The 27862-nt window shown below is 44.7% G+C and overlaps 1 protein-coding gene across 4 annotated transcripts; it reads left to right on the top strand.

Moving 5' to 3' along the window:
* The first annotated feature begins 69 nt into the window (after positions 1–69).
* Positions 70–27862, top strand: LOC122174609 (zinc finger protein 154-like). 4 transcript variants are annotated; one of them, XM_042859558.2, is made up of 10 exons: positions 70–187; positions 738–824; positions 3110–3331; positions 3938–3960; positions 4733–4848; positions 8423–8455; positions 14881–14990; positions 15692–15818; positions 22288–22401; positions 24171–27862. In XM_042859558.2, the coding sequence occupies exons 1-10, from the start codon at positions 137–139 to the stop codon at positions 24920–24922; spliced, it is 1635 nt and encodes a 544-aa protein (XP_042715492.2). In that variant the 5' UTR covers positions 70–136; the 3' UTR covers positions 24923–27862. The 4 variants fall into 4 exon arrangements, with proteins under 4 accessions (XP_042715492.2, XP_065425928.1, XP_065425927.1 ...); XM_065569856.1 differs by having other exon boundaries at positions 71–187; positions 4736–4848; positions 24174–27862; XM_065569855.1 differs by having other exon boundaries at positions 71–187; positions 4736–4848.

Here is a 27862-nt window from a genome sequence, read left to right as displayed (position 1 = left end):
TCTGCCACCCAGGTTTTTCTCGGCCAGAGCTGGATTTCCCGAGTGTCACAAACACCCTGCGAGGGACCCGCCCGGGTAGGAGCCGCCCCTTCCTGCCCCCCCGCCCAGGAGCCCTTTGTGTTTGCAGAAAGGAGCCATGGCCGGGGCCGGGAGCCCAGTGTGGAGGCTGCTCCAGCCCTGCAGCGCGGTGGGTCCGGGGGCAGCGCGGAGCGGGCAGGTGCTGGGTGAGGGGCGTGGGCCGGAGACACGCGTGGGGCGGACACGCTCCTGCCGGGAGGGGCTCGGAGCCCGGCTCGGCTGCAGGGCTCGGAGCCCAGGCTGAGCCCCGAGAGCGAGGGGATGGAAGCAGCTGGTATTGAGGATCGTGGGGCTGCTGGAGTTTGGGGGCTACTTGGAGCTGGGGTTTGGGGGATATTTGGTTGGGGGGCGGAGTCCATGTTCAGATCTGGCCCTGCGGGAGCATTGGGGACTGGAGCTGGGGGAAATCTCTGAAGTTGGCTGCTTGAGATGTGGGCAGGGCCTGGGGATGTTTGCAGCTGGGAGCTGCACCCCTTTACTTCAAACTGGGGTCCTGAGTTTTCTCTGGCAAACCTGCTGCCCCTTTCACCAGCTTCGCTGAGGCTGAACAAGACCTGGGATAAAAGTCTGAGTCCCAGAGACTCTGCAGGGCAGGACGGGCCCTGAAATTTGGCAGCTGGGAGGCCGTTTGTAGCAATTTCTCTCCCCCCTTCTTCCAGGAGGCACCGCAAGAGCGTCTGGCCCCTCTGGGAAAAGAGAGAGAAGCAGCCAAAGCCGAGGAGCAGCAGCACAGCGAGGAGCTGCTGGTAGGTACCTGGGAGCCCCCTGGCCTCAGGTTTGTCTGGGATCACAGTGCCCTGCGTCAGCGGCTCTCATCCTTTCCAAACTACTGTCCCCATCTCAGGAATCTGATTTGTCTTGAGTTGCCCCAAGTTTACCTCTCTTAAAAACAACTTGCTTGCAAAATCAGACATACAAATGCAAAAGTGTCACAGCACACTAGTACTGAAAAATGGCTGACTTTCTCATTCTTACCGTATAATTATAAAATAAATCCATCTGAATGTAAATCTCGTGCTTACATTTCAGTGTATTGACTATACAGCAGTCTAAACAAGTCATTGTCTGTATGAAATGTTAGTTAGTACTGACTTCGCTAGTGCTTTTTATGTAGGCTGTTGTAAAACTAGGCAAATCTCTAGGTGAGTTGATGTACCCCCTGGAAGACCTCCAGGTATGCCCAGGAGTATTGGTACCCCTAGTTGAGAACCACTGCCCTGAGTGACATGGTGAATGCAGGGCCCATCCTTCCAGCCTGAGCCCAGGGAGAGGCAGGGTCAGAGACATGGGTGACATGATGCCCTTAGGGTGCAAGAGGCTGCTGGGCAGGAGAGGGTCAGTCTCTGTGTTAGCCCAGAGACCCTGCCCACAGGCTGTCTGCATGTTACAGTGACCGGGGATCCTTTATAGCACCTAGGGGAGAAGGGGGGCAAGGAGATGAAATGTGGGCTGGAGAGTTTGGCTCAGTTCAAGTTGATGGGGGGAGGGATAGTTCAGTGGTTTGAGTCTTAGTCTGCTAAACCCAGGGTTGTGAGTTCAATCCTTGAGGGGCCCATTTAGGGATTTGGGGCAAAAATCTGTCTGGGGGTTGGTCCTGCTTTGAGCAGGGGGTTGGACTAGATGACCTCCTGAGGTCCCTTCCAACCCTGATAGTCTGTGATTCTAGTGATGTACAGCTCACGCCTGCCCCAATCCCTCCATCCTTCCACCCCATCACCCACTGCAAGAAATCCTGTGTTCTTGTAAATAAAACCATGTGCTGGGAGGCACATTTATGATTAATCAAAGGCTCTTAAGCAAAGTGAGCAGTCCTGGGATAAGAAGGAAGGTCCTCTCCTCAATCAGTAACTGGTTAAAAGATAGGCAACAACGGGTAGGAATAAATGGTCAGTTTTCAGAACGGAGAGAGGTAAATAGTGGTGTCCCCCAGGGGTGTGTATTGGGACCAGTGCTGTTCAACATATTCCTAAATGATATGGGGAAAGGATAAACAGTGAGGTGGCAAAATTTGCAGATGGTACAAAATTACTCCAGAAAGTTAAGCCCAAAGCAGACTGCGAAGAGCTACAAAGGGATCTCACAAAACTGAGTGACTGGGCAATGAAATGACAGATGCAATTCAGTGTTGATAAATGCAAAGTAATGCACTTTGGAAAACATAATCCCAACTATACATATAAAATGATGGGGTCTGAATTAGCTGTTACCACAGATCTTGGAATCATTGTGGATAGTTCTCTAAAAACATCCACTCAATGTGCAGCGGCAGTCAAAAAAGCAAACAGAATGTTGGAAATCATTAGGAAAGGGGTAGAGAATAAAACAGAAGATATCCATATTGCCTCTATATAAATTCATGGTACGCCCATATCTTGAATACTGTGTGCAGATCTGTTTGCCCCATCTCAAAAAAGATATATTGGAATTAGAAAAGATGCAGAAAAGGGCAACAAAAATGATTAGGGGTATAGAACAGCTTCCATATGAGGAGAGATTAGTAAGACTGGGACTTTTCAGCTTGGAAAAGAGACGACTAAGGGGGGATATGCTAGAGGTCTATAAAACCATGACTAGTGTGGAGAAAGTAAATAAGGAAGTGTTATTTACTCCTTCTCAAACAAGAACTACGGGTCACCCAATGAAATAAATAGGCAGCAGGTTTAAAACAAACAAAAGGAAGTATTTCTTTACACAACACACAGTCAACCTATGGAATTCTTTGCCAGAGGATGTTGTGAAGGCCAAGACTATAACAGGGTTCAAAAAAGAACTAGATAAGTTGATGGAGGCTAGGTCCATCAATGGCCATTAGCTAGGATGGGCAGGGATGGTGTCCCTAGCCTCTGTTTGCCAGAAGCTGGGAATGTATCACTTGATGTTTACCTGTTCTGTTCATTCCCTCTGGGGCACCTGGCATTGGCCACTGTTGGAGGACAGGACACTGGGCTAGATGGACCTTTGGTCTGACCCAGTCTGGCCATTCTTATGTTCTGTGTTCCCCTGTTACCGAGCCACCCTCTCCCTGTTGCAGAAACAGATGGAAGCCGAGAGGCAGAAGATCGTCTGGGAGTGGAAGGAGCTGCGAGGGTTTCTGGAGGAGCAGGAGCAGCGGCTGCTGTCCCGGCTGGAAGAACTAGAGAGAGCCATTGTCCAGAGAAGGGATGAGGGCATCTGCAGCCTGTCCTGGGAGATTTCCCTGCTCAGTGAGAGGGGAGGAGAGAAGGGGCAGCAGCCGCTGAGCCAACCCCTGCAGGTCAGACTGTCATTGCAGTGATCCTATGCAGCATTTCTATAGGCACTTTTGAGCCCTAGACCCCACAGCACTTTACAGAGGGGTCAGGGGCATTATCCCTATGGGAGAAATGGGGAAAGTGAGGCACGGGGAGAGGTAGAGCCCTGCCCAAGGTCACACAGTGAGTTTGGCAGTGGCGCAAGGGATGGGTCCTGGGAGTCCTGGTGCTGCAACCCCAAGACCTTCTCTCCTGCCTGTAAATGTCTGTCTGCATTTGCACTTCAAGGGTGACAGCCCCCCCACATGCTGTGGTCTTGAGCCAGGCCTAAGGCCCCACTGCCACCAGATTAATGGGTTTAGTGGGGTCAGGGGGCTTGTGGGGCTCTCAACGCTAGTGGGAATTTCACTTTCAATGCAGCAAATATTTTCTTCCTGTAAAATGCCTGGGGAGAAACTTCCCCCTGTGGCAATCTCTCAGCAGGGATTCATGGGGCTGCTGAGGGCAGAAGTTCCTGCTTGGGGAATGGCAGCTGCTCTGGGAACATGAATCTGAGTGTCTGAAGTTAGACTCCAATGGTAATTCCCCTGCAAGTCCTCTGACGGCCTCTTTTTTCTCTCCTTCTGCAGGGTGCCGGGAGCACTAGGAGCAGGTGAGTCCCCGGCTCCATTTCCCTCCTCCTCATGTTCAGTTACGCTTGGAAACTGCACTGGATACGGAGCTCCTCCCTGCCCTTGGAGTGTGACACGCCGGCTTAGAGCCTGGGATTCTGTGTCCCCTACTGGCTGCCTCAGTAAGGGGCAGAGCCTGTTACTCTGACAGCTAATGGGGTCACACCAGGGCTGTCAGACATATGGGCCAGACCCGGCCTGTCTGACGTATTTATGTGGCCACATCATGTATTCAGAGTGTGCAGAATCTCAGCTTTCAGTTTTTTTAAAAAGTAAGTTTCTAGCCCTCCTGGTAACAAAGAAACCCTCCCAAATGGACACGGAGACAATGTTGCCTTCCTGAGTCTGCAAACAGCCTGAAACACCAGTTCAGAGAGGCGTGAATGCCCTTGTCCTCTCTTAATCTCATTGCAGTGACAGTTTAACATCAACATTCAATATTCCATGGCTGATCACTTGAGCAGGTGGGAGGGGGCAGGAGAGAAGCCTTTGAGGGGTGGGAATAGGAAGCTGATGTAGAGAGGGAAGAACAGAGGAGAGACACAAAGACAGTGAGGAGAGAGAGAGAAATGGAGAAAGGAGGGTGGGAGTAGAAAGGAAACAAACCAAACAGTAGAAATAGCAGGGACCCTAATTGTGTGAGGAAGGGGGCTGAGTGATACTGATCGTGAAAATAAAGGACTTAATAAAGAACAGTAACAAATTGTTGGTATGGGGATCCGGCCCATTTCTCACCCCTCCTCCTTTCCCCAGCAGGGAGGATGGGATGTTTCAGAAGCCTAAGCTGGGGTTTGCAGAGCTGGAGAAGAAACTCAGCGATTTCTCTCTGAAAAGCGCCCACTTGCGGGAGGTGCTGCTGGGATTCAAAGGTGAATGGGAGTCCGGGACTGTTGTCTTCTCTGGTTAGAGTGACCCTTGCCCTGGGGAGGAGTCGGGGACTCAATGATGTCACTGATCCTGGGCTTCATCTCACAGCCCCAGCTCAGCAAGTCGCCCTTCCCCATGGGAGTAGCTCTGTGGGGCTGGCTCTGTCTGCAGCAGCTGCATTATCGACCTCAGTCTGTGTCACCATCTTGTAGCTAACAGCAGTTACATTAATAACGCTGCTCTACAGCCAAAATGCTTCTGAAATAAATGTAGTCAAACTTTACTAATTCTGAGAATGAAAATGATGGTTAAAATTGTTGATTGGCTCTAGTTTTCAAGATATGCTATTGGGTCAGTATATACGACCCTTGACTTGGGAATGGCGGAGGATAAGTGAGTCATAAAGGGAAGGGATCTCAATTTAAGCCAGAAATGACTAAAATACATCTTTGACTGGATCTATGAATAAATCTATGACTGGGTTTGGACAGTATTTGCTTTTTAGGCAAAACAATGAATGATGCAATCTGAAGCTGGTATTGCGTCATACATGATATGAATTGCATCATGTTATTCCTAGAAGTCATGGATGATGCAATCATAACGAAGCTTACATCACTCTGCTGAACAAATTGCCCTATATCAGCTCTAGAAATCATACAGTGTCGTGCTCTCTTATTTGTCAGTGTTTGATTTTGCAAAAGGACACATTTCTGTTTAGCCAAAGTGAGCAGAGATGCCTCGTACTTGTGTGAACAGTGCAGATAACTTCTGCTATGTTTGTGGTGAAGTGACTTTTGCATCACAAAAGCGCAGTATAACCACTATTGTTAAGAAAGCCTATCACCTTTATTTTGGCTGCAAAATTGGAGATCAGGACAAGAGGTGGGTCCCACACATATGCTGCAACACTTGTGCAACAAATCTTCACCAGTGGTTGAACAGGAAAAGGAAATCTATGCCTTTTGCAGTGCCAATGATTTCGAGAGAGCCAACAGATCATCCCAGCAATTCTGCATGGTGCCTCCAGTTGGGAAAGGTGTGTCAAAGAAGAAAAAGTGGACTGTGCATTATCCAAACATTCCATCAGCCATACGCCCAGTACCCCACGGAGAAGGACTGCCGGTTCCTGATGCACCAGAATCATTCTCACTTGAGTCAGAAGAGGAAGAGGATGAAACTTCTGGTCCTGAACCATCAATGTCACAGGACCCACATTTTCTCCCATCCTCCTCCTCTGAACCACACCTCATAACACAAGGTGAACTGAATGACCTTGTCAGGGATTTGGAACTACCCAAGAGTAAGACAGAGCCGTTGGGCTCCAGACTACAGCAGTGGAATTTCCGGGCAGGTGATGTTAGGGTTTCCATGTTCTGTGACCGTCAAAAGGATCTTGTCCCATTCTTCTTCATGGAAGGTAATCTTGTAGCCTGCAACAACATCGATGGTGTGATGGCAGCCCTCAACATCGTTCACGATCCAGTGGAGACTGTTCATTGATTCATCGAAGACGAGTCTTCAAGCTGTTTTACTGCATAATGGCAATGTTTTGCCATCAATTCCAGTTGGTCATGCAGTCCATATGAAGGAAACCTATGACAACATGAAACAACTTTTGAGGTGCATAAACTATGAGTAACATCAGTGGCAGCTTTGTGGCGATTTGAAGGTTGTTGCTCTCTTGCTTGGTCTGCAGACTGGATACACAAAGTACTGCTGTTTTCTCTGCGAATGGGATAGTCGTGCAAGAGATTCCCACTACATCAAGAAAGATTGGCCATTCCGACAGTCATTGGAGCCTGGGAGGAAAAGTGTTCAGCATCCACCACTTGTTGAATCAAGGAAGATTTTGTTACCACCCTTACACATCAAGCTGGGTCTGATGAAGAACTTTGTCAAGGCCATTGACAAAACACAAGCAGCTTTCAAGTACCTCTGTGGAAAATTTCCAAGGTTAAGTGAAGCTAAGATAAAGGAAGGAGTATTTGTTGGTCCTCAGATTCGTGAACTTCGAGATGATGCATTTGACCATGCACTGCGTGGCAAGGAAAAGACGACATGGAAAGCCTTCCAGTTAGTGGCAATAAATTTTCTCGGAAACAACAAGGCAGACAACTACAGGTTGTTGGTGGAAAACCTCCTCAAGGCATACAAAAGCCTTGGTTGCAACATGTCACTAAAGATACATTTTTTGCACTCTCATCTAGATTTTTTTCCACTGAACTGCGGAGCAGTGAGCGACGAGCATGGCGAGCGATTTCACCAGCACATTGCAACAATGGAGAAACGCTATCAGGGCAAATGGAGCCCATCAATGCTTGCAGACTATTGCTGGACAGTGACAAGAGATGCTCCATTTAATGAATACAAGAGACAAGCCAAGAAGCGCCGAGTAGACACTGAATAGGACTAAACTATGTACATAATAGTTTTTTGCCTTTTGTTTCATTATAAATTTTATTTATATAACCCTTTTGCTGATTTTTAAAGTGTTACATAAACAGGACAGGTGAAATATTATCATGTAGAGCAACCATAAACACATGAAAAGACCTAGGTTTACAATTTATGAATAAAAGTCTACTATCTACACAATATACATAGACATAAAATGTAAAAACTTAAATATCTTAGAAACAGTAGCCAATCAGTTGTTTTAATTGTCATATTTGAATTCAGCACATCAAAATACATAATAAATAGCACCTTTTATCTCTGAAGCAGACGACGTCTCAAAAATTGTAGACCAGTGTAACTAGGGCCCTACCAAATTCATGGTCCATTTTTGTAAATTTCACGATTATAGCATTTAAAAAATCTTCAATTTCACGGTTTCAGATATTTAAATCTCACGGTGTTGTAACAAAACGTGAGTATGTATTTTAAAATGGCAAAATATAAACATGTAAAGGCATTAAAACTCAGCATTTCTCAAACTGACCCAAGGCTATTGTAGGGGGTTCACGGTATTGCCACCCTTACTTCTGCGCTGCCTTCAGACCTAGGTGGCCGGAGAGCAGCGGCTGTTGGCCAGGTACCCAGCTCTGAAGTCAGCGCTGCCGCCAGCAGTATAGAAGTAAGGGTGGCAATACTGTGCCCCCCCACAATAGCCTTGTGACTTCATTTTGGGGTAGGGACCCCCAGTTTGAGAAATACTGTGTACTTTTGTATACGTTTACCCTATAGTTTAGGATACCTTTATAGTACACCTCTACCCCGATATAACGCTATCCTCAGGAGCCAAAAATTCTTACCGCGCTATAGGTGAAACCGCGTTATATCGAACTTGGTTTGATCCACCGGAGTGTGCAGCTCCCCCCCCACCCCCCTGGAGGGCTGCTTTACCATGTTATATCCGAACTCATGTTATATCGGGTCGCGTTATATCGGGGTAGTGGTGTATAGAGTAAAAGTGCACAAAAGACCAGATTTCACAGGGGAGACCAAATTTAATGGTCCGTGACGCATTTTTCACAGCCATGAATTTGGTAGGGCCCTATTAATAACTATTGGGAACCTCCCCTGAATGCAAGGGCCTCAATTCTGACCTCTCCCATCCTCTCCTTCCCCTAGAGATGCTGCGACTGGAGCTGGGGAGCGACACAGGTACGTTTCTGTCTCTGACGGGCCATAGGGAAATTTCAGACCAATAACCATGTTAGCGACGGCATCACGGCCTCCAGCCCCCATGTGCACCTGGAAGCTGTGGAGCAATGCAAAGCAGGATGAGCCCCTTGACTAATTCACTCTTGCTGTGACGTCTGACGGGGATTCAGAGTGAATCCAGATCTCAGGGGGGTGTTTCCCTTTGGGGACAGGAACAACACCCTGAATGGTGTAAAACAGGATGAGACAAGAATAAAACATCCATACACTGAACAATTGACTGCTGCATGGAGCAACCGAAAATGGTACTGGAGGGGTGGGGGCATCAAAGTCTCAGGAGCAGGGCCTGGAGCCCAGCTGTATCCTGTATTGACTGACCCTGAATGGGAAATCAAGCTGCTCTATTGTGCACAGAGTGACTATGAATGGGAGGAAAGTGCTACATTGTATATAGGCCAATGTTGAGGGAACTGCAAAGTATGTGTGTGTATAATCTGTGTCTCAAACTCTTTTCACATTGGCTTTGCCCCCCCCCCTTTTGATAAATACTTAAAAGCATTTAAGTCAACAGCTTATTGTTTACACCCGAGTTAGTGTTTTCACCTGGGATTTTGTCAGGTGATGTAAATTCCCATGGCGTTCCGTTTAGTTTATTGTTTAGTGGCTCTCAGCCTTTCCAGACTACTGTACCCCTTTCAGGAGTCTGATTTGTCATGCGTGCCCCCAAATTTCACCTCTCTTAAAAAGTACTTGCTTACAAAATCAGACATAAAAATACAAAAGTGTCACAGCACACTATTACTGAAAAATTGCTTACCTTTTCATTTTTACCATGTAATTGTAACAAAAATCAATTGGAATATAAATATTGGACTTACATTTCAGTGTGTAGTATATACAGCAGTCTAAACAAGTCATTGTCTGTATGAATTTTTAGTTTGTACTGACTTTGCTAGTGCTTCTTATGTAGCGTGTTGTAAAACTAGGCAAATCTCTAGATGAGTTGATGTACCCCCTGGATGATCTCTGCGTACCCCCAGGGGTACATGTACCCCTGCTGAGAACCACTTGTTTAGATGATTTTACTTATTTGCATGTGAATAATTTTGTACTATGTTTTAATGAATGGTTAATTTATGGGTTTGACCTAATTGGTTTGTTAGTGCAAGTAGTTCACAGCATTTGTTTTGTTTTCTTTTAGCATTTTGGAATGTGTAGGTACGCCAGGTACAAAGATATAACAGGAAGTTACTTGTCACATAGTTTTGATTTGTACCTAAAATGAAAGTCGATACATTAGTTTTTACAGCTGACTTTAAGGCCAATACAGCAGCAATTTCAGCATAATGACTTGTGCCAGGAATTAGTTTAAAGTGTTGTAAGATTTTTTGGGGGGGTTGATAATATATTTTTGCGCTAGCACGCTGAACCCTCTTTTGATTAAATGAATAACTGTGTATGCAATGGGTAAATTGGCACAAATTATTTTCATTATAAGATGGATACTGCAAACTTTGTGGGCAAATAAGTTACTTTTCTTTAAGTATTGTTTTAAGATTACTGTCCTGATGTTTCAGAGTAGCAGCCGTGTTAGTCTGTATCCGCAAAAAGAAGAACAGGAGGACTTGTGGCACCTTAGAGACTAACAAATTTATTAGAGCATAAGCTTTCGTGGACTACAGCCCACTTCTTCGGATGCATATACAGCCCACTTCTTCGGATGCATATATGCATCCGAAGAAGTGGGCTGTAGTCCACGAAAGCTTATGCTCTAATAAATTTGTTAGTCTCTAAGGTGCCACAAGTCCTCCTGTTCTTCTTTTTGTCCTGATGTTGATGTAGTTGGATTAATTTTGTGCCTTTGCAAACTGTTTTTAACATACATCATTTTTACTCTTTCCTCCCCCGCCCCCCACCTAGAATTTAGGAGATTAGTTTGGCACTTGACACTTTACTTCAAAAGTTTGATTGGATTTTAGTTATTTTAAAGACTGGTAGTTAATGTTAATAGTGACTTTTTTATTATTTCTTTTTTATAGTGAGAGTATTTTTTTTACGGCAATTAACTTTTTGGTTCCATAATTAATAGTTTGGGGTTTTGAGGGTTTTTTTTTATAATACACAGCAATTATACTGTGTTCTATACATGCAATCTTTAAGTAACACTTTTTGCTTCTTTGAGGGTAAATTAAGCCAGGGTCTTGGATTAATTGTTTTTTATTTATTTTTTTTAGCCTGATTTTGTGCAGGTTCCTAGTTCCAATCCTGATGTACTCGTAGTAGTTTACCAAAGTGTACTCTGGCATATTCTGGGATGAATTGCAGTAATTTGCAGGGTCACAGAAAACTATGTACTTCTGATATTTTAAAAAATTCATTAGAATTTGCACTTTATGAATTTGGGGGTCGTAGACCATTAGAGGAAATTTTAAAACCCAAATAATTTACTCTTTTTTTATTGTCTTTTTACTAAAGACAGTTTTGACAATCATTTTTAAGTTGTTTTAGCACATATATTGGTTGGGTTTTTACATGATTTTTAGTTTTACTATACTAAATATTAAAACATTATTATTATTATTATTATTATTATTATTTGACATTAGGTAAAGCTTTGTGAATGAAACAATTAAATTGGCGACATTTTTATTCCCAGGACATTTCCCCCTCCCCCCCCAGGTATATTGACTTTTTTTAAAGCAAAAGCTAGCTTATGCTGGTTTTTTTGGAACTACTTTTAGGGTTTAAAAAGTGTTCACTACATTTAAGAGGTGGTAAAATACTTTTTTTTTTTACTTAGCTTGGCTACGTTTTGATTTATAAATGGAATTTGCTGCCAGTTTAGGAGCATTTGTTTAGTTGCTTATAATGAATTGTTAAAATTTGATTAGATTAAGAAAAACTGGCCACAAGGGTGTATTATAGATAGATAGATAAGATATCTTTCTCCATATCTATCAAAAAATAAAAAACTTTGCATGGATTTTTCAGCAGCTAACAATACAATATTGTTCTATATACACTAGATTTGATTTTTGAAGTGGTTTTTAATTTTACTTTGTGGAGATGTTTGATTTTTTTTAAACAATTCAGGCAGGTTTTACAAAACAGACATTTTGGAATTATTTTTTTAATTCTGTGTTTTCTTTTTAGGCTAAACTATTGTCAGTTTTGTTAATTTATTCACTCGCTTTTGAAAATTATATGCTGCTTTTGGAGGATGAATTTTTTTTTTTAAACTTTACCTAGTACATTAGATTGTTGAACTGATATTTTACATTAAACAGGACTTTATTGATTTTTTTATTTTTTAAATGTAACTCATGTTTGCCCATTAATTAGCTAGGTGTAGGGAGAATTTTTTAAAATAAATCCTAAATTGAAAGGAAGATACTGCTTAAACCAAGCCATATTTGTATAAAACTCTGCTGACACTTTGTTGATAAAGGTTTATTTTGTAACCTTTTTAGTAGACATTTGTTTTGATACTGTAACTGTATTTTATTTAAGTCTGTGAAAACTAACTTTTTTTGCCAGGTGTGTACTGTGGCCTTTCTTTCTTTCTTAACAGTTAAGCACATGTAAACATTAGCCTTTTGGATTATATGGATTAATTTTTGTTGTTGTTTGGTTTAAATATGAAATATTTTTACTAACTACTTTGGAGTTGCTTTTGTTTACTGTTTGTATTGTTATTACCGGCGTGCTTGCATTATTATTATTATTATTATTATTACTAATTATTTTAAAGATTTTTTAACAGTTTTCAGAGGACACAAAGGTGACACAAGTTTGCTTTTTTGCTGATTTTTAACAATGTTACGTTGTCCTTGCACCACTGTATTTTTTAAATTAACTTTTCTCTTAAGTTTTTTAGCTTTTCTTTCAATGTCACTTGAAGATTTAAATCATATGTAATTTTTTAGTACCAATTTTTTTTGCTTTTTTAAAATTATTACATTTTATTTTAATGATTACATTAAACTAATTTTAGTAACTATTTTGCACTTTTAATGGTAGTAACGCTAATTGTTGTTTTTCTTTTAAGTTTATATAGTCTGTTTTTGGTGCTTCTCTTTTTAAGACTGCTACATTTTGTAACAGCTGGTTACATTTGTGAATGGCTGGTATAAATTTAAAAAAAAGGCTGAGCTTTTTTAACACTTATTTGAGAGTTTAAGTTAATGTATTTAGAGGGTTTTTGACTTCTTTTAAATGGATAGAAGTTATTTTTTATTTGTGAATTGTTTAAATTTGTTAGTAATGTATGTACATTTTTGACTGACTGTTTTTAGCACACTATTTAACTCTTGCGACACAGACAGTAGCTGATTTTTTACACTTTAAATTAATAAAACAGTTATTAGTAGCTAATTTTGTTAAAACACAAATTTAGATGTTTTTATGTTTTTACATTATTCTTTTTAAAATAGATATAGATTTTTTTAATTACATTTTTTACTCTAAACTTATTTTTTATGCTTAAATTATACCTGAAAAGAATTTATATTTAAGATAGAATCTTAAAGTTTTTTCTAAGACATTCCTATTCATCCGTTATGATCGTTAATTTATGGGAAACAGCTTCAGCAGAGCTAAAACTGCTAGAATTATTTAAAGGAGTTGCACCGGAGGGTAAAGGCACAGCGTCAGTGGCTTCTGGGGTAACGGGATACGTTTCGTTATTAGTCTTGCTTTTTTATGGGGTCTTTTTAGAAAATAATGTAACTTACAACACTTAAACTTTAAGAAAAACAAATGGGATATGTCTACAGCCAAAAATAAAAAATGCAAATTACAATCACTCATCGCGGGGAAAGAGGGAATATAGGTCAAAACAAGGCCTCTCAGGAAGACAGTCTTTCAGTTTGCTTTGTTTCTTCTGACTTGGGGTTGAGAAAGTGAGATGATTCAAGATGAGATGCAATGATGGCAGATTGGGGTGCACTGGGAGATGACTTGTCTCCCCAAGTCTCTTTTTAAGAACCTCCAAAAGTAGTAAAAGAGAGAGGCATAATTCATTTTGTTTCCTAACTAAATCTATTTCTATCAGGAGAGACTTGGCATAGGTAGCCTTGTTCCCATGTTTTCTTGCTTACTTCACATATCCATAGTATGTGGGAAAAATTGGAAAGAGTCCAGTGGAGGGCAACAAAAATGATTAGGGGACTGGAGCACATGACTTATGAGGAGAGGCTGAGGGAACTGGGATTGTTTAGTCTGCAGAAGAGAAGAATGAGGGGGGATTTGATAGCTGCTTTCAATTACCTGAAAGGGGGTTCCAAAGAAGATGGATCTAGACTGTTCTCAGTGGTCGCAGATGACAGAACAAGGAGTAATGGTCTCAAGTTGCAGTGGGGGAGGTTTAGGTTGGATATTAGGAAAAACTTTTTCACTAGGAGGATGGTGAAGCACTGGAATGGGTTCCCTAAGGAGGTGGTGGAATCTCCTTCCTTGGAGGTTTTTAAGGCCCCGCTTGACAAAGCCCTGGCTGGGATGATTTAGTTGGGAATTGGTCCTGCTTTGAGCAAGGGGTTGGACTAGATGACCTCCTGAGGTCCCTTCCAACCCTGAGATTCTATGATTCTATGATTGCAGGGGTGGGAGGGAACCCAGACATAGGTGTGGGCCAAGTCTCGCAGCTGGAGGGAGAGGAGAGGGGGAAGGAAATAGATAAACTGAAGGAGAAGTAAGTGGGGAGAGCGGTGACAAGGTCCCAAACTGGTCCAGTTATAGAGTCATAGAGTTTCAAGCCAGATGGATCCACTGGATCATCTGGTCTGACCTCCTGTGTCACAGGTCACCAACCCGACCCACCACCTGCCTACTAAACCCAACAGCTGGAGTGAGCTCAAAGTATCACAGCCCACAGCAGACTAGACTGTTATGTGCCAGAGGCAGAGAATGGTGGGTGCGGAGTGAGATGCTTGAGGCCCCTGACAGGGAAACGATTACCCCCACCCAGTGTCCCATCTCCAGCCGCGGCTGTCCCTGGTGCTTCAGAGGAAGGCGATAAAAACAAAAAACCTCCCAGAATACATTGGGGGGGGGGGGGAGAGAGAGACGACATCCCTTCCTGACCCCTGCCATTGGCCGTCTGGAAGCCTGAGCTTTAGGAACATGAGACGTAGACCAGAATCACGTAGACCAGAATAAAACTGGAGAGGGGAATGCAGCCCAAAAGAATTCTGGGCAGCAGGTCAACCAGTGGGTCTGATGCAATTCCATAGAATCATAGAACTGGAAGTGCCCTTGAGAGGTCATCTAGTCCAGTCCCCTCCACTCATGTCAGGACTAAGTATTATCTAGACCATCCCTGACAGGTGTTTGTCCAACCTGCTCTTAAGAAAAATCTGTCGGTAGGGAAAGAGCCAGGAGCAATCGTGATGTGAAATGCATTAAAGCCCCTTCTGAAATCTCCCCAGTCCCCCTTCTCACCCTGACAGGCTGCAGAGTAACACCCGCCTTAGGCTCCCGATGCTCCCATCCTCCCCGGGTACGAGGAAGGGCAATGGCTGCAATGGAGCCAGTCCAGGTAAGTTTTCTGAGGGAGTTGCTGGTGGGTTCGTGCTGCGGGGGGAAGGGTGGGGGGCAGAAAATACAAAGGAGGTGGGGATTGCTTGGGAATTCGGTCAAGAGGTGGGAGGGGGCAGGAAATCCACAGGATGGAGAAAGGGATGGGGACAGGATGTGGCAAACCTGCCGGAACTTGTTCAACCTGGGGCCTGGATTCTAGGAACAGACCTATGGGAGGTTGGGGTTCAAATCCCCGTATTAGTGGAACAGGAAACAAACCCCTTGGCCTGAGCTGGGGAAATTTACCAGATTACTAGTGCTAGAGCCTCAACCTACTAACCAAAGGCTTCTGAGCAACATGAAGGGGACACCCACCAGAGGGGCTTAGGGGAGATGCCCCATCCCCTGACATCCAGCTGTTGGCAATGGGGAGGGGGTTGGGATTCCTACCAGGGGGCCTGGAGCCTGCTAGGGGCCCCATCTCCTGTATCAGGCTCTGGCTAGTAGGTGTGTGATGAATGGCTGTCTACTGGGAAGTGCGAGAGATCCTCTCTTTCTCGCTTCACTCTGAGGCCTGCTGGCTGCTCTGAGCAGGGTGGAGGAGGGACCTGCTGATTGTGAGCCTCCCAGAACTTCCATCTGCTAGGTTCTTCTCCCCCGTGAATAGTGGAGTTGTGAGTGGGGCAGCAGGTACTGAGTGTTGGACTCTTGCTCTTTCAGGGGCCGGTGACCTTCGAGGAGGTGGCTGTGTATTTCACCAGGGAAGAGTGGGCTCTGCTGGACCCCGCTCAGAGAGGTCTCTACAGAGCTGTCATGCAGGAGAACTATGAGAATGTGACCTCGCTGGGTAAGGATTCCCATCCCCTCAGTTCTTGGAAGGGGAAATGAAAAGTTAAGGGTCATGTCACCCCCCCAATGCCATCCCTACTCTGTCCTGTTTCAGTATCACCCCAATATGCCAGTGACACACAAACTATCACCCTGCCCTCCTCTGCTACAGAACGCTCTGGGAACAGAGCAGATGCATTATCGCACAAAGTCTAACAACTTCTCTTTGTGAAGGCAAAACTGGGGTTTAAGTCTGGCAGAATGAAGAGAAGCTGCCTGCCACTGGCCTGCACTCCAACACTGAGCCTACTCCACACACACCAGCACACACTAGCCAAGTGAGATCACCTCTTTACCAGCATAAGCACCAATGTGCATCGTGCTGTGAAAGTGGGAGGGCTTCTCCCGCCCACATAGCTACCGCCGCTCATTGGGGTGGTTTAATTATGCAGAGCGGCTACACAAGAGATCTTACAGCAGCGCAGCTGCCTCACTGTAAGCTCTCTAGTATAGCCATGGACTTAGTTTGGCTGATTTCACTCCTCAGGGTGTAGCTCTGCACCGGGATGCTTGTGCAATAAAACAAGACTAAGTTTATCAAAGAACGGTTATTTAGGTAACACCAAGGAGAGGGAATTGGGACAGAAATAGTTACTAACAAACCCAAGTTAAAATACACTTCTGAGACTAAAGCCTAACTTCACTAACTAGGTTTTTTTGTTCAAAGTCGTTTGCTCCCCACGCTCCTCCTTCCAGCGTGGCCGGCCAGTGCTTAGCCAGGATCCAACACAGCAAAACCCAGAGCACTTGGTTCCTGTGTCTCCTGCTCAATTGTCTTTTTACCCACCTTAATTCCCCCCGAAATGTCTCTGTTTCAAGAGGCAGTATTGCTTCCTCCTGTTCTTCCCTTTCTGTGCGCTTCCCATCTCCCTAGTCGTTTGCATGTAAATGGCTTTTCCGTTGTTTTGATTCCACCCTGGTTAATTTACATCATTGTTAGGGGCTGGCTTTCCCTTCACCCTCCCCTGCTTCTTGGCCCGCAGACAGAAAGCAGGAGATGCAGGCAATGCAATGTTTATTGGCATTAATCAAGCATATCCATAGTTCTACACGCCGGCAGAGCCTTTTTCCCAGTGTCCCAGTTTCCTCTTCCTTAGAAGGCATAATTATACCTGCAGTGCACGCCCTTGGTCCCACTGCTTACAATGTATGGTCATGTTCTGTTTTGGAGGGTCGTGAGTCTGGGGGCTTTGGTACCACCTCTTCTGTATCCCATGGGAAAGGTAAGGAGTGAGGTTGTGCTTTGGTCAGAGACAGGCATTTCTTTGTCTTTCAGTGTTTTTTATACCTTCCACCCCCAATCTCCCCTCGCCCCGCCCGACTGGTTGCTTGACCTTATCTTGGGAGAGGAGTTGAGGCAGGATGGGGGGAGGGATAGCAGTGAGTTCAATCCTTGGGGATTTAGTTGAGGATTGGTCCTGCTTTGAGCAGGGGGTTGGATTAGATGACCTCCTGAGGTCCCTTCCAACCCTGATATTCTATGATTCTAGGAGTGTCCTTCAAGTGTACACTCCTATATTACACTCCCACTCTGCCCAGCAACACTTTAGCTCTATCTCTTATCACCCCATCGGCTTGTGGTGTCTTTGTTCTTCATTCACACATATTAATAAGAATACAAAATTAATAAGAAAAAAAATATCAAATGATCCAAACAAGACCCAAACTTCTATCTCAAGCAAATATACAGGCCTGAATATTACATTAACATCACTAACGCTCCTAGCAAGCATCACTGAATTTGTTCTGCTGGTCGGGTCATTAGCTTCCCCGGCTCGGGCCAGGTATTGGCGGGGAGTGTGACAGGAATGCTGTTGCAGACAGGTGGCCAGCTGCCTCCGCTCCTGTCCAAGAGACAACTTGTTTCTCCATTTGTCTGGTCACAAACTCAAAAGCATCGAGAGGCGAGTATCCATAATTCCTCATGTGGTGTTCAGACGGACATTTCACAATGATAGTAATGACCAGCATATTGCAGGCTTTCAGACAAGACCTTGCTCTATTGAGCACTTTTACAGTACAGTAATATTGCATACCATCAGATGCTACCCTTGCTTTGGGGTTCAGACCCCCCCCGTTTTCCCCCTGGGGTTGTCACAGTGCCACGGTGAGTGATGGGCTAGCTGCATCTCTGTCCCCTTCCTCATCTCTTTGAGTTCCTCTCCTCTGAGGTCAGATCTCGTGCCTTTCTGTCTCCTGGAGTGGAATTCAGCAATTCTTCTTCTCCTAAACCAGGCCCTGGGCTACAGTACCCTCTGTGCTTACCCAGTAGGTCAGGCTGAGTGCGGACACCTTTAGTACTTCCCTTCGGGAGTCTGAGATCAGTGACAAAAGAGTCTTCTTCAAACCAAAGAAGTATTTATTATGCAGTAGAGGAAAAAAGATTTGAAAATGGTCTTCATGCCTGCCTGGCTGATCATCCCCTGATGGACATCTAGGCAGGTCTAGCTTCTTCAGACATCCCATCAGGGTAATTTCTTTGTCTCTTTCCTGCAAACAATTACCTGAACTGGCTATCCCACCTGTGACGGGATCCCCGGGGTGCAGCGTGGGACTGCTGTGCCCCCTTAACTCTCCAACCTGGGCTGTCTCTTGCAATGCTTTGCTAGTGACAAGCAGCAAACCCCTCCAGGCCCTGCTATCACTCAGCACAACAGCATGTGGAGCCCCACACCCAACTAGATTGCATGAATGCTCCCAGAGCCACTCATGAATCACAAAGAGAAAGGCACCAGAGCCAAACCCTCCCAGCACTGTACCCTCAGGAATATACCCTCCTGTACTGCTCAAGAGGAGCAGTGCAAATTTATTAATTGATTCACCACTTCATTTCATAACTGTCAGAGTGGTTAAGCACTGGAATAAATTGCCGAGGGAGGTTGTGAAATCTCCACCAGTGGAGATTTTTAAGAGCCTGTTAGACACACACCTGTCAGGGATGGTCTAGATCAGTGGTTCTCAAACTTTTGTTCTGGTGATCCCTTTCGCAAAGCAAGCCTCTGAGTGCGACACCTCCCTCCCCCCCGGCTTATAAATGAAAAACACTGTTTTATATATGTAACACCATTATAAATGCTGGAGGCAAAGAGGGGTTTGGGGCGGAGGCTGACAGCTCGTGGCCCCCCATGTAATAACTTTGCAACCCCCAGTTTGAGAACCCTGGTCTAGCTAATACTTAGTTCTGCCATGAGTGCAGGGGACTGGACTAGATGACCTCTCGAGGGCCCTTCCAGTTCTAAGATTCTATGCGCTTTCCCTGCTCCCTCCTATTCCTTACTACTCTGAACCCCACCAGCCCATGTGCGACATCTTCTCGGGGTGTCCAGAACTGTAGGTCATTGTCTTCTCCTCCTGCCACAGCAAGAGAGATGTGCTGGAGTTAATCTGTGTATCGGCTCCCAGTCTTTAGCCCCCACAAAGAAACTCCTCAGGGTTCTGCCAGCTCTCACTTTGCCTGGCAGGTTAACCCTTGGTGTACACCTTTCCTCCAACTCCCCTGACGCACCCCCTGTAGTGTCCAGCTCCTGTCACTGGACACTCACAGAAATTACCAGGTCTGGTGCCCCCAAAGGGGCAGCACCTGCAGCTTGGAAGGTTACAACTCTGGAGCGGGTCCTTTATAACAAGGCAGCACTGTAATTTCTTCATAGGGAAAACAGATATAAGTTTATTCACAAAAAACAGACTCGGAGATTCAAATGGGCAGATTCAAATATGCAGTGAGCAAGGGTAATAAGAACTGAAGTAGTTACAAATAAAACAAAAGTATGCAGTAAAACCTCAGAGTTACAAACACCAGAATTACGAACTGACCGGTCAAGCACACACCTCATTTGTAACTGGATGTACGCAATCAAGCAACAGCAGAGACAAAAAAAACCAAAACAAAACGCAAATACACTACCGGGCTGTGTTAAATGTAAGCTTACTGAAAAAATAAAAGGAAAGTTTAAAAAAAGATCTGACAAGGTAAGGAAACTGTTTCTGTGCTTGTTTCATTTCAGTTAAGATGGTTAAAAGCAGCATTTTTCTTCTGCATAGTAAAGTTTCAAAGCTGTATTCAGTCAATGTTCAATTGTAAACTTTTGAAAGGACAACCAGAATGTTTTGTCCAGAGTTACGAACGTTTCAGAGTTACGAACGACCTCCATTCCCGAGGGGTTCGAAATTCGGAGGTTCTCCTGTATTGTGCTTTCTAGAGACCAAGATTTAAACTTATCAAGATACAGTCCTCGTCCACTGCTTTATCTTGGCCTCAAATGCTGGTTTCCGGTCAAACCAGGATCCAGAACATTCACAGACCATCCACTTCCACTAAGGGTGTTCTTCGGTGAAATGGATAACAAAGGGGATTCTTTTTCCTGCCTTTTATAGTCCAGTAAACCTCTGAAATGTATCCTTTTGAAGAGGGCTATCAGATAAGACGCCTCTCCCACATCACTTCTTCTCCGGTGTGCTGGTGCCATGTTGCCTTCACATCCCCATGTTAACTTGTTTCTCCTCTTTACTTAATTTGCACATGTAGGTCCCATTGTATTTAGCTCGCAATGCTGAACTTAAGCCACATCTACACTAAGGGCTGGTCTACACTGGGGGTGGGGAGTGGGATCGATTTAAGATACACAACTTCAGCTATGAGAATAGCATAGCTGAAGTTGACGTATCTGAGAACGACTTACCTCCTGTCCTCACGGCACGGGATCGATGGCCGCGGCTCCCCTGTCAACTCCGCTTCCGCCTCTCGCCCTGGTGGAGGTCTGGATTCGACAGGGAGCGCGTTCGGGGATTGATTTATCGCATCTAGACAAGACGCGATAAATCGATCGATCACTAGTGTGGACATACCCTTACAAGCTTCCAGTGGCATAGCTGTACTGCCGCGAGAACACTTGTGTAGCTGCGTTATGCCAATGGGAGAGAGCTTTCCCGTTGATGTAATAAAACCAGCTCAATGAGCGGCAGTGGCTATGTCAGTAGGAGAGCGTCTCCTGCCAACAAAACTTCTGTTGCTCAGGGTGTGTGGGGTTTTTTTTCACATCCCTGAACGACCAAAGTTTTGCCTACGTAAGTTCTAGAGTAGACATGTAGGACAGAGACACCTTCCCTCCTGTCTGGAAGAAACTTGTTTCTCCCTTTGTTTGGTTAGACATTAAAGCAAAGGTCCCCAAATTGTGGGGCTCAGAGGAATGTTCGGGGGTGGTGGCCTGGGCCAGTCCCCATGGGGGGCAGGGAGGGAATGCTACCCAGCCCCGCACCTAGCCATGCACCTGGGCCCCTGTTGTGGCTCCATTCCTGGCCTGGGGCCAAGGCTGGGAGCGGGGGAGGAGCAGAGTCACACCCAGCCCCCGCCATGGCTCTGCTCCCACCCCCAGCCTTGGCCCCTGGTCACAGCTCCAGCCTTGGCCCCAGCCTTGGCCCCCTGTCCACATTCCCACCCCCCTGCTCCCGGCCTGGGGTGCGGGGGCAGACAGGGGAAAAGGGGGGGTGACCCTCAAAAGTTTGAGGACTACTGCGTTAATGCATAATATCACTAGGTACACATTATTCCTCATATAGCATCAGTGCACACATTTCACAATTATCTGAATCGTAGGACTGGAAGGGACCTCGAGAGGTCATCTAGTCCAGTCCCCTCCACTCATGGCAGGACCATTATCTAACCCATCCCTGACAGGTGTTTGTCCTGCCTGCTCTTAAAAATCTCCAATGATGGAGATTCCACAACCTCCCTAGGCAATTTATTCCAGTGCTTAACACGAAGTTTTTCCTAATGTCCAACCTAAACCTCCCTTGCTGCAGTTTAAGCCCATTGCTTCTTCTCCTATCCTCAGTGGTTAAGAACAATTTTTCTCCCTCCTCCTTGTAACAACTTTTTATATACTTGAAAACTGTTTTCATGTCCCCTCTTGATCTTCTCTTTTCCAGACTAAACAAACACAATTTTTTCAATCTTCCCTCATCGGTCATGTTTTCTAGACCTTTCATCATTTTTGTTGCTCTTTGCCAGCTTTCATTTGATGCCTTACGAGAAACTTTTTGAATAAATTATATTAAACCAGAGTGGGTTTGTCAGACCTTATAGGTGTTCCGGACACAGAGGAGTGAGCCACAATTGGGCCTCCATGTCACAGCTTGCTTGCCTATTTCATCTTCCCTATGACTCTCTCTGGATGTCTGTCAGTGAGCTCCCCTCTGAGTCTTCCCTTTCCGGGACATGGAGTTGCCTTCTCTGTGTTTTCAGGATCCTTTCATGATGAGTGTCTGGCTGTGTGTTCCCAGCAGATATGGGGATAGTTAAACCCCTCCTAAGCACCTTTGATTGTTTGGGGAGCTGTGTTACAATGGGCTGTTAAAATAATATAACTTTTTTTTTCGGAATGAATGAAATTAATTCACCTGATCTCGCTTCTTTTCCTTCCCCTGAGCAGGGTTTCCTGTGTTCAGATCCGATGTGATCTCCCAGGTGAAACAAACGGAAGAGCCAGGGGCCCCAGCTCTCCAGGGCTTAGAGGAAAGAGAGATTCTGATGGCCACCTGTTCAGGTGAGGAATAATGAAATCCACTCAAAAGCTGTCAGTGCCTGAAGGAAAGAGCTGGGATTCCCTACAAAGGCCTTGTGAGTGCTCCGAGTTCAGGATTGTCCCCAGCAGGTGTCAGATCCTCAGGGCAGCTATCGCTCATGGCTTCTTACCCATCCTGACTCTCACCTGGCAGTAGCTCCCTCCCTGGTCTCCCCTCCCCTGAATGTTTGGATGGGATGGAGGCAGACTTCATCCCCTTCTCTGTCTCCTATGGGGAAGAGTTTGGGGAAATTCAGTTCCTGGTTATTTTTTTTTCTGTCTCTCCAGCTTATTTTGCTTAACTCTCTCCTTTTCCATCCCTGTTTCTGTGCCCTGGTCTACACAACAGAGTTAGGTTGGTGTAAGCTGCCTCATGTCAACCTAACTCTGAAAGTGTCTGTGCTAAAATGCAGCTCTCACCCCACTGAGCCAACTTAAATGACTTAAATAATCCCAACTATACATATAAAGCGATGGGGTCTAAATTAGCTGTTACCACTCAAGAGAGATCTTGGAGTCATAGTGGGTAGTTCTCTGAAAACATCCACTCAATGTGCAGCGGCGTCAAAAAAGCGAACAGAATGTTCGGCATCATTAAGAAAGGGATAGCTAATAAGACAGAAAATATCCTATTGCCTCTATATAAATCCATGGTACGTCCACATCTTGAACACTGCGTGCAGATGTAGTCGCTCCATCTCAAAAAAGATATGTTGGAATTGGAAAAGGTACAGAAAAGGGCAACAAAAATGATGAGGGGTATGGAATGGCTTCTGTATGAGGAGAGCTTAAAAAGACTGGAACTTTTCATCTTGGAAAAGAGATGACTAAGGGGGGATATGAGAGAGGCCTATAAAATCATGACTGGTGTGGAGAAAGTAGATCAGAAATGTTGTTTACTCCTTCTCATAACACAAGACCTAGGGGTCACCAAATGAAATTAATGGGCAGCAGGTTTAAAACAAACAGAAGGAAGTATTTCTTCACACAACGCACAGTCAACCTGGGGAACTCTTTGCCAAAGCATGTTGAGGAGGCCAAGACTATAACAGGGTTCAAAAAAGAACTAGATAAACTCATGGAGAATAGGTCCATCAATGGCTATTAGTCAGGATGGGCAGGGATGGTGTCTCTAGCCTCTGTTTGCCAAAAGCTGGGAATGGGCAACAGGGGATGGATCACTTGATGTTTACCTTGCATCTGAAGAAGTGAGGTTCTTACCCATGAAAGCTTATGCTCCCAATACTTCTGTTAGTCTTAAAGGTGCCACAGGACCCTCTGTTGCTTTTTACAGATTCAGACTAACACGGCTACCCCTCTGATACTTGATGTTTACCTGTTCTGTTCATTCCCTCTGGGGCACCTGGCATTGGCCACTGTCAGAAGACAGGATACTGGGCTAGATGGACCTTTGGTTTGACCCAGTGTGGCCTTTCTTATGTTGTAATAATTCCCCCTTCGCGAGAGGCATGGTGCTTAAGTCGATGTAATTATATCGATGCAGTGCCAGTGTAGACACTGCATTGCTTGCATCGACTGTTGCTGCCTTTTAGAAGCCATCCCACAATGCCCCACGCTGGCTGTTAAGTCAGTGCAAGCGCTCCTGGTGAGGACGCTCACTGCCGACGCAAGGAGTGTAGCGTGGACATGCAAAAGCAATTTAATTACTGCGGTGGATGTACGTTGACAGAACTTAGGTTGACTTAATTTTGTAGCGTAGACTCGTCTTGAGGTTTCTTTCTCTATCCCAGCAGGTGATGGGATGCTGAGTGAGAATATGGAGCAGAATCCTCACCAGGAACATGCTGAGCAAGTGGAACCACATGGGGGATTACTACAAGGCTCCCAAGGGAATGTATCCAGGCATCATGTGCAGGGAAAAGCCTGTGAGAGTTGGCATAGGCCAGAGAGACAGCAGGAAAGCCAACCAGGGGAGAAAGTGGGTAAATCCCCTAATTGTCAGGAAACTCACAACAACTTCAAGGAAAGCACAGCCCAGCAGAGAATCTCAACGGGAGAGAGACCCTATAAATGCACTGAGTGCGGAAAGACCTTCAGTTTGAGTTCAAACCTTATTAAACATCAGAGGATCCATACAGGAGAGCGCCCCTATGAATGCGGAGAGTGCGGGAAAACCTTCACTCACAGCTCACACCTAACTAGACATCAGAGAATGCACACTGGAGAAAGACCCTATGAATGCTGTGAGTGCGGGAAGACCTTCCGGTACCGCTCAGACCTTATCACGCATCAGAGAATCCACACGGGGGAGAGACCCTATGAGTGTTGTGAGTGCGGGAAAAACTTCAGTCAGAGCTCGAACCTTATTAAACATCAGAGGATCCACACTGGAGAGAGACCCTATGAGTGCTGTGAGTGCAGGAAGACCTTCACGCGGAGATCAAACCTTAATGCACATCAGAGAATCCACAAAGATGCAAGACCCTATGAATGCTTTATATGGGAAAACCTCCACACTGAGCTCACACCTTATTACACATGAGAGAAACACCTTAAAAACCTTTTCAAAGCCTGACAAAAGTTGTTGGGTTTTTTTTGTTTGTTTGTTTGTTTTTGTTTTTGCATTAATGCTTTTGTTAATTCCCACCTAATGATCTTTAAGGATATTGGCAGAATTATCTTTACTGTGGTCTCTCACCTCCCCAGGTGAGTTGTCCACTTTTCTGTTTTGCTGTTTGCCCTTCTTTGGGATGAACACAGTGGTCCTCTCTATCAACTCCTATGAGTCATGGGAGAGTGTGTCTCTCTTGCCGGGAATGTCCATCAGCCAAGGTGAGGGAGATAAGGATGACCTTGATTAGCTACATTGAAGCACAATCTATGTGGGCCTCATCTCCACTAGGTTTTTCCCATGCAGTTAGCTAGCTCATGTTAGCTATCCCAATGGAAAAAGACAGCTACTCTTTCAGGAGTGGGTGTGGTTAGCTAGCCTATTTCCTCATGAGTTGACCTCATCTTTTATAGCTTTTCATAGTCTAAAAAAGCCAAGAGCATCACATTTATATTGTTCCTCCCTTTGCAAAGCAGTTGCAAGAGTCATCAAGTTCCGCTTTGAGGATAAATTGTCTCATTCTCTTTTGTTCTCACATTGCCCTAGGATGTGCTGAAGAGCAGTTATATACTTTTTTTTTTTTTTAACCATTTTTCTCATTTAAAATGTATTTCAATAAAATAAAAAGCAGGAACACAGGTGGGGAAAAAAGTGTCTTTTCTGCCACTGTGATGCCTGAAGAAGATGGGGAGAGTCAGAGAGATCCCCTCCTTCCCCATCAACCCAGCAGCATTACTCTCCGCACAGCTAAGATAGAAGGTCTCGTCTTCACATTCTACCCCTCCACATCCTAGAGTCATGTGATGCGGCGGCCTCAGTTTTCTGTGCTTCAGAATGGTGCTTTGATTTCTTTGATCCTAAATCAGACTCATTGGGGCTGGAGACGAAAGTGTCACGGGACTGGAAGGGGAATTCAATGGATCCCAAACACTGTGATCATACTGAGTTTCAGTCCAGTTTTAATCTATTGGCAAAGCCACTTTTGGTCTTTTTCCTACTGAGTTGGGATTGTTCACAGATGGGAACGTTGGCTGGTTTTGCGCCCCTTCCGCCCCCCCCCCCCTTTCTGATGATGCTAAAGCTTTTGTAAATAACACAACTCACTAATGAGACAGTGGTGAATGAAGGAGGTTTGAATGACTCTGTGAATATGATGGGAGAATCAGTGGTCCTGCCTCTGAGTTATCAGACGTAACCTGCTGTGGAATTTCATGTTACATGACCCTGAATGTGTCTCATGACTTCTCTGTGAGGTGGGATTTTCTCTCATGTTTGGGGGCCCTTTGGTCACACAACTGGATATTAGTTTAGTTTGACAGGACATAGCTCAGATTTATTGGGGACTTTGAGATAAATGACCATTTGCTAAAATAGCCATTTCTTAGTATATTTTTGCTTTCCTCCCACCTCTCCATTATGACACAGAGGAAATTCAAGTGCAATTCAGTCAACAGGAGAGAATACTCCAGGCTATTTGGCATGCTAACAGAGCAATAGGAGTGTTTTTAAGTCTCCAGTCTGAAATGGTGAGCAACAGCAGACCCCAAACTGTGCAACTAACTAAAATAACTGCCTACGATCACAGTGCCATTCAGTTCTTTAGGTTAATATTATCTCAGATGATCCAGGGAGACAATTTCATAGTATGTGACTTTCAACTGGGCAAAAATGCCCATGTATTCCCCCCCCCCCCCAAGCATGTGTGACCCAGGCCCGACAGGAGGTTACTCCTGAAGGTATCTCCTGTGATTTGGGAAATACTGTCCCTAACTATGCAAATGTGGAGAAATAGACGTGGTGTTTTTGTTGAACTCGCCCCTTGTATGTGCTGTAAATGTGTATAAAACGAATTAAGTGTTGAATGTGATGTAGCTGCAGGAAAAACAACTGTTTTCAAATAGAAATCCCACCTCTACTGTCTTACAGAAATTCAGATCCAGGTTTTTATCCAGTCCCTAATTTAGACCTGTGCCACCAGATTAAAGAAAGAAATTGAGCATGCTGGGGAGAAGCCATTCCTCACTAACACTCTTGAGATTTGGGGTGTAAATTAACCTTGACCAAGACCAAGGATTTGGCAAGAGCTCAGGTAGAAATAGCAGGCAGCCAATTGTTGGCTTGTATCACAAAGTAAGCAAGCTATGGTGAACAGTGCACAAGTCAAATTGTTTTGGAACACCATTTCCTAGTTCAGTGTCACTTATTAGTCCCAAAGGATGCCAGGGTTAGATCGTGAACAATTGTCCTTTTCCATTTGGATCCAGCATTTCATGAGGGAACAAGAGAAACAGCTGATGTCTTCAGAGGACATTCTTTCCTCAAGGATACAAAGGATTCTTTCCTTTTGTGCAAGCGATGGCTACAGTTAGGGAATGAATGTGTCCAATTCCCAGTTGAGACTTCAGGATCCGCAAATGTTGAGTCCTGATGCTATTCTTTTGTCTCATAGTTTTGTTCTTGTGTCTCAAGCATTGGTATCATTTCTCTTCCACTCCTGCTACTTTGAAAGATTAGAAAGTGTGGAAATAGCATACAGGTGTTGTTTGCTCGTGATGTAAATCTTGCTACATAGTGCGAGGCTCTTTTCTCCAAAACTTATGACAGAAGACCCAAAGTTAAATGAACTTGTAGATGTGGAAGAACCTATGTTGGGGTAAACGACAAATTAACACAAAAGTTCACTTGGTGGAAGTGGGAATTAAAAGAAAACTGACGTATGATAATTTTCGTAAGCAGCGAAAATGAAATTAAACACAAAGATGGTGGTTAAAGAGTAAGAGACTAATTATGTGATCATTGGAAAACTGAGAGTTGTGTATATATATTTTTTGTTTTGTTAGTAATAAAGTAAATGATGGATAATCCCGAAAA

The sequence above is a fragment of the Chrysemys picta genome, chromosome 16 (genome assembly GCF_011386835.1).
Source record: "Chrysemys picta bellii isolate R12L10 chromosome 16, ASM1138683v2, whole genome shotgun sequence".
Classification (NCBI taxonomy): domain Eukaryota; kingdom Metazoa; phylum Chordata; order Testudines; family Emydidae; genus Chrysemys; species Chrysemys picta.
Note: the sequence above shows the minus strand (reverse complement) of the source record. Positions and strands in the feature narration are given on the sequence as shown.

Coding starts and splice junctions, on each gene's coding strand:
- LOC122174609 (XM_042859558.2), top strand. CDS start 137: ATGGCCGGGGCCGGGAGCCCAGTGTGGAGGCTGCTCCAGCCCTGCAGC. Junction 4,849..8,422: donor GGTGCTGCTGGGATTCAAAG/GTGAATGGGAGT, acceptor TCCTTCCCCTAG/AGATGCTGCGACTGGAGCTG. Junction 8,456..14,880: donor GGAGCTGGGGAGCGACACAG/GTACGTTTCTGT, acceptor AAATCTCCCCAG/TCCCCCTTCTCACCCTGACA.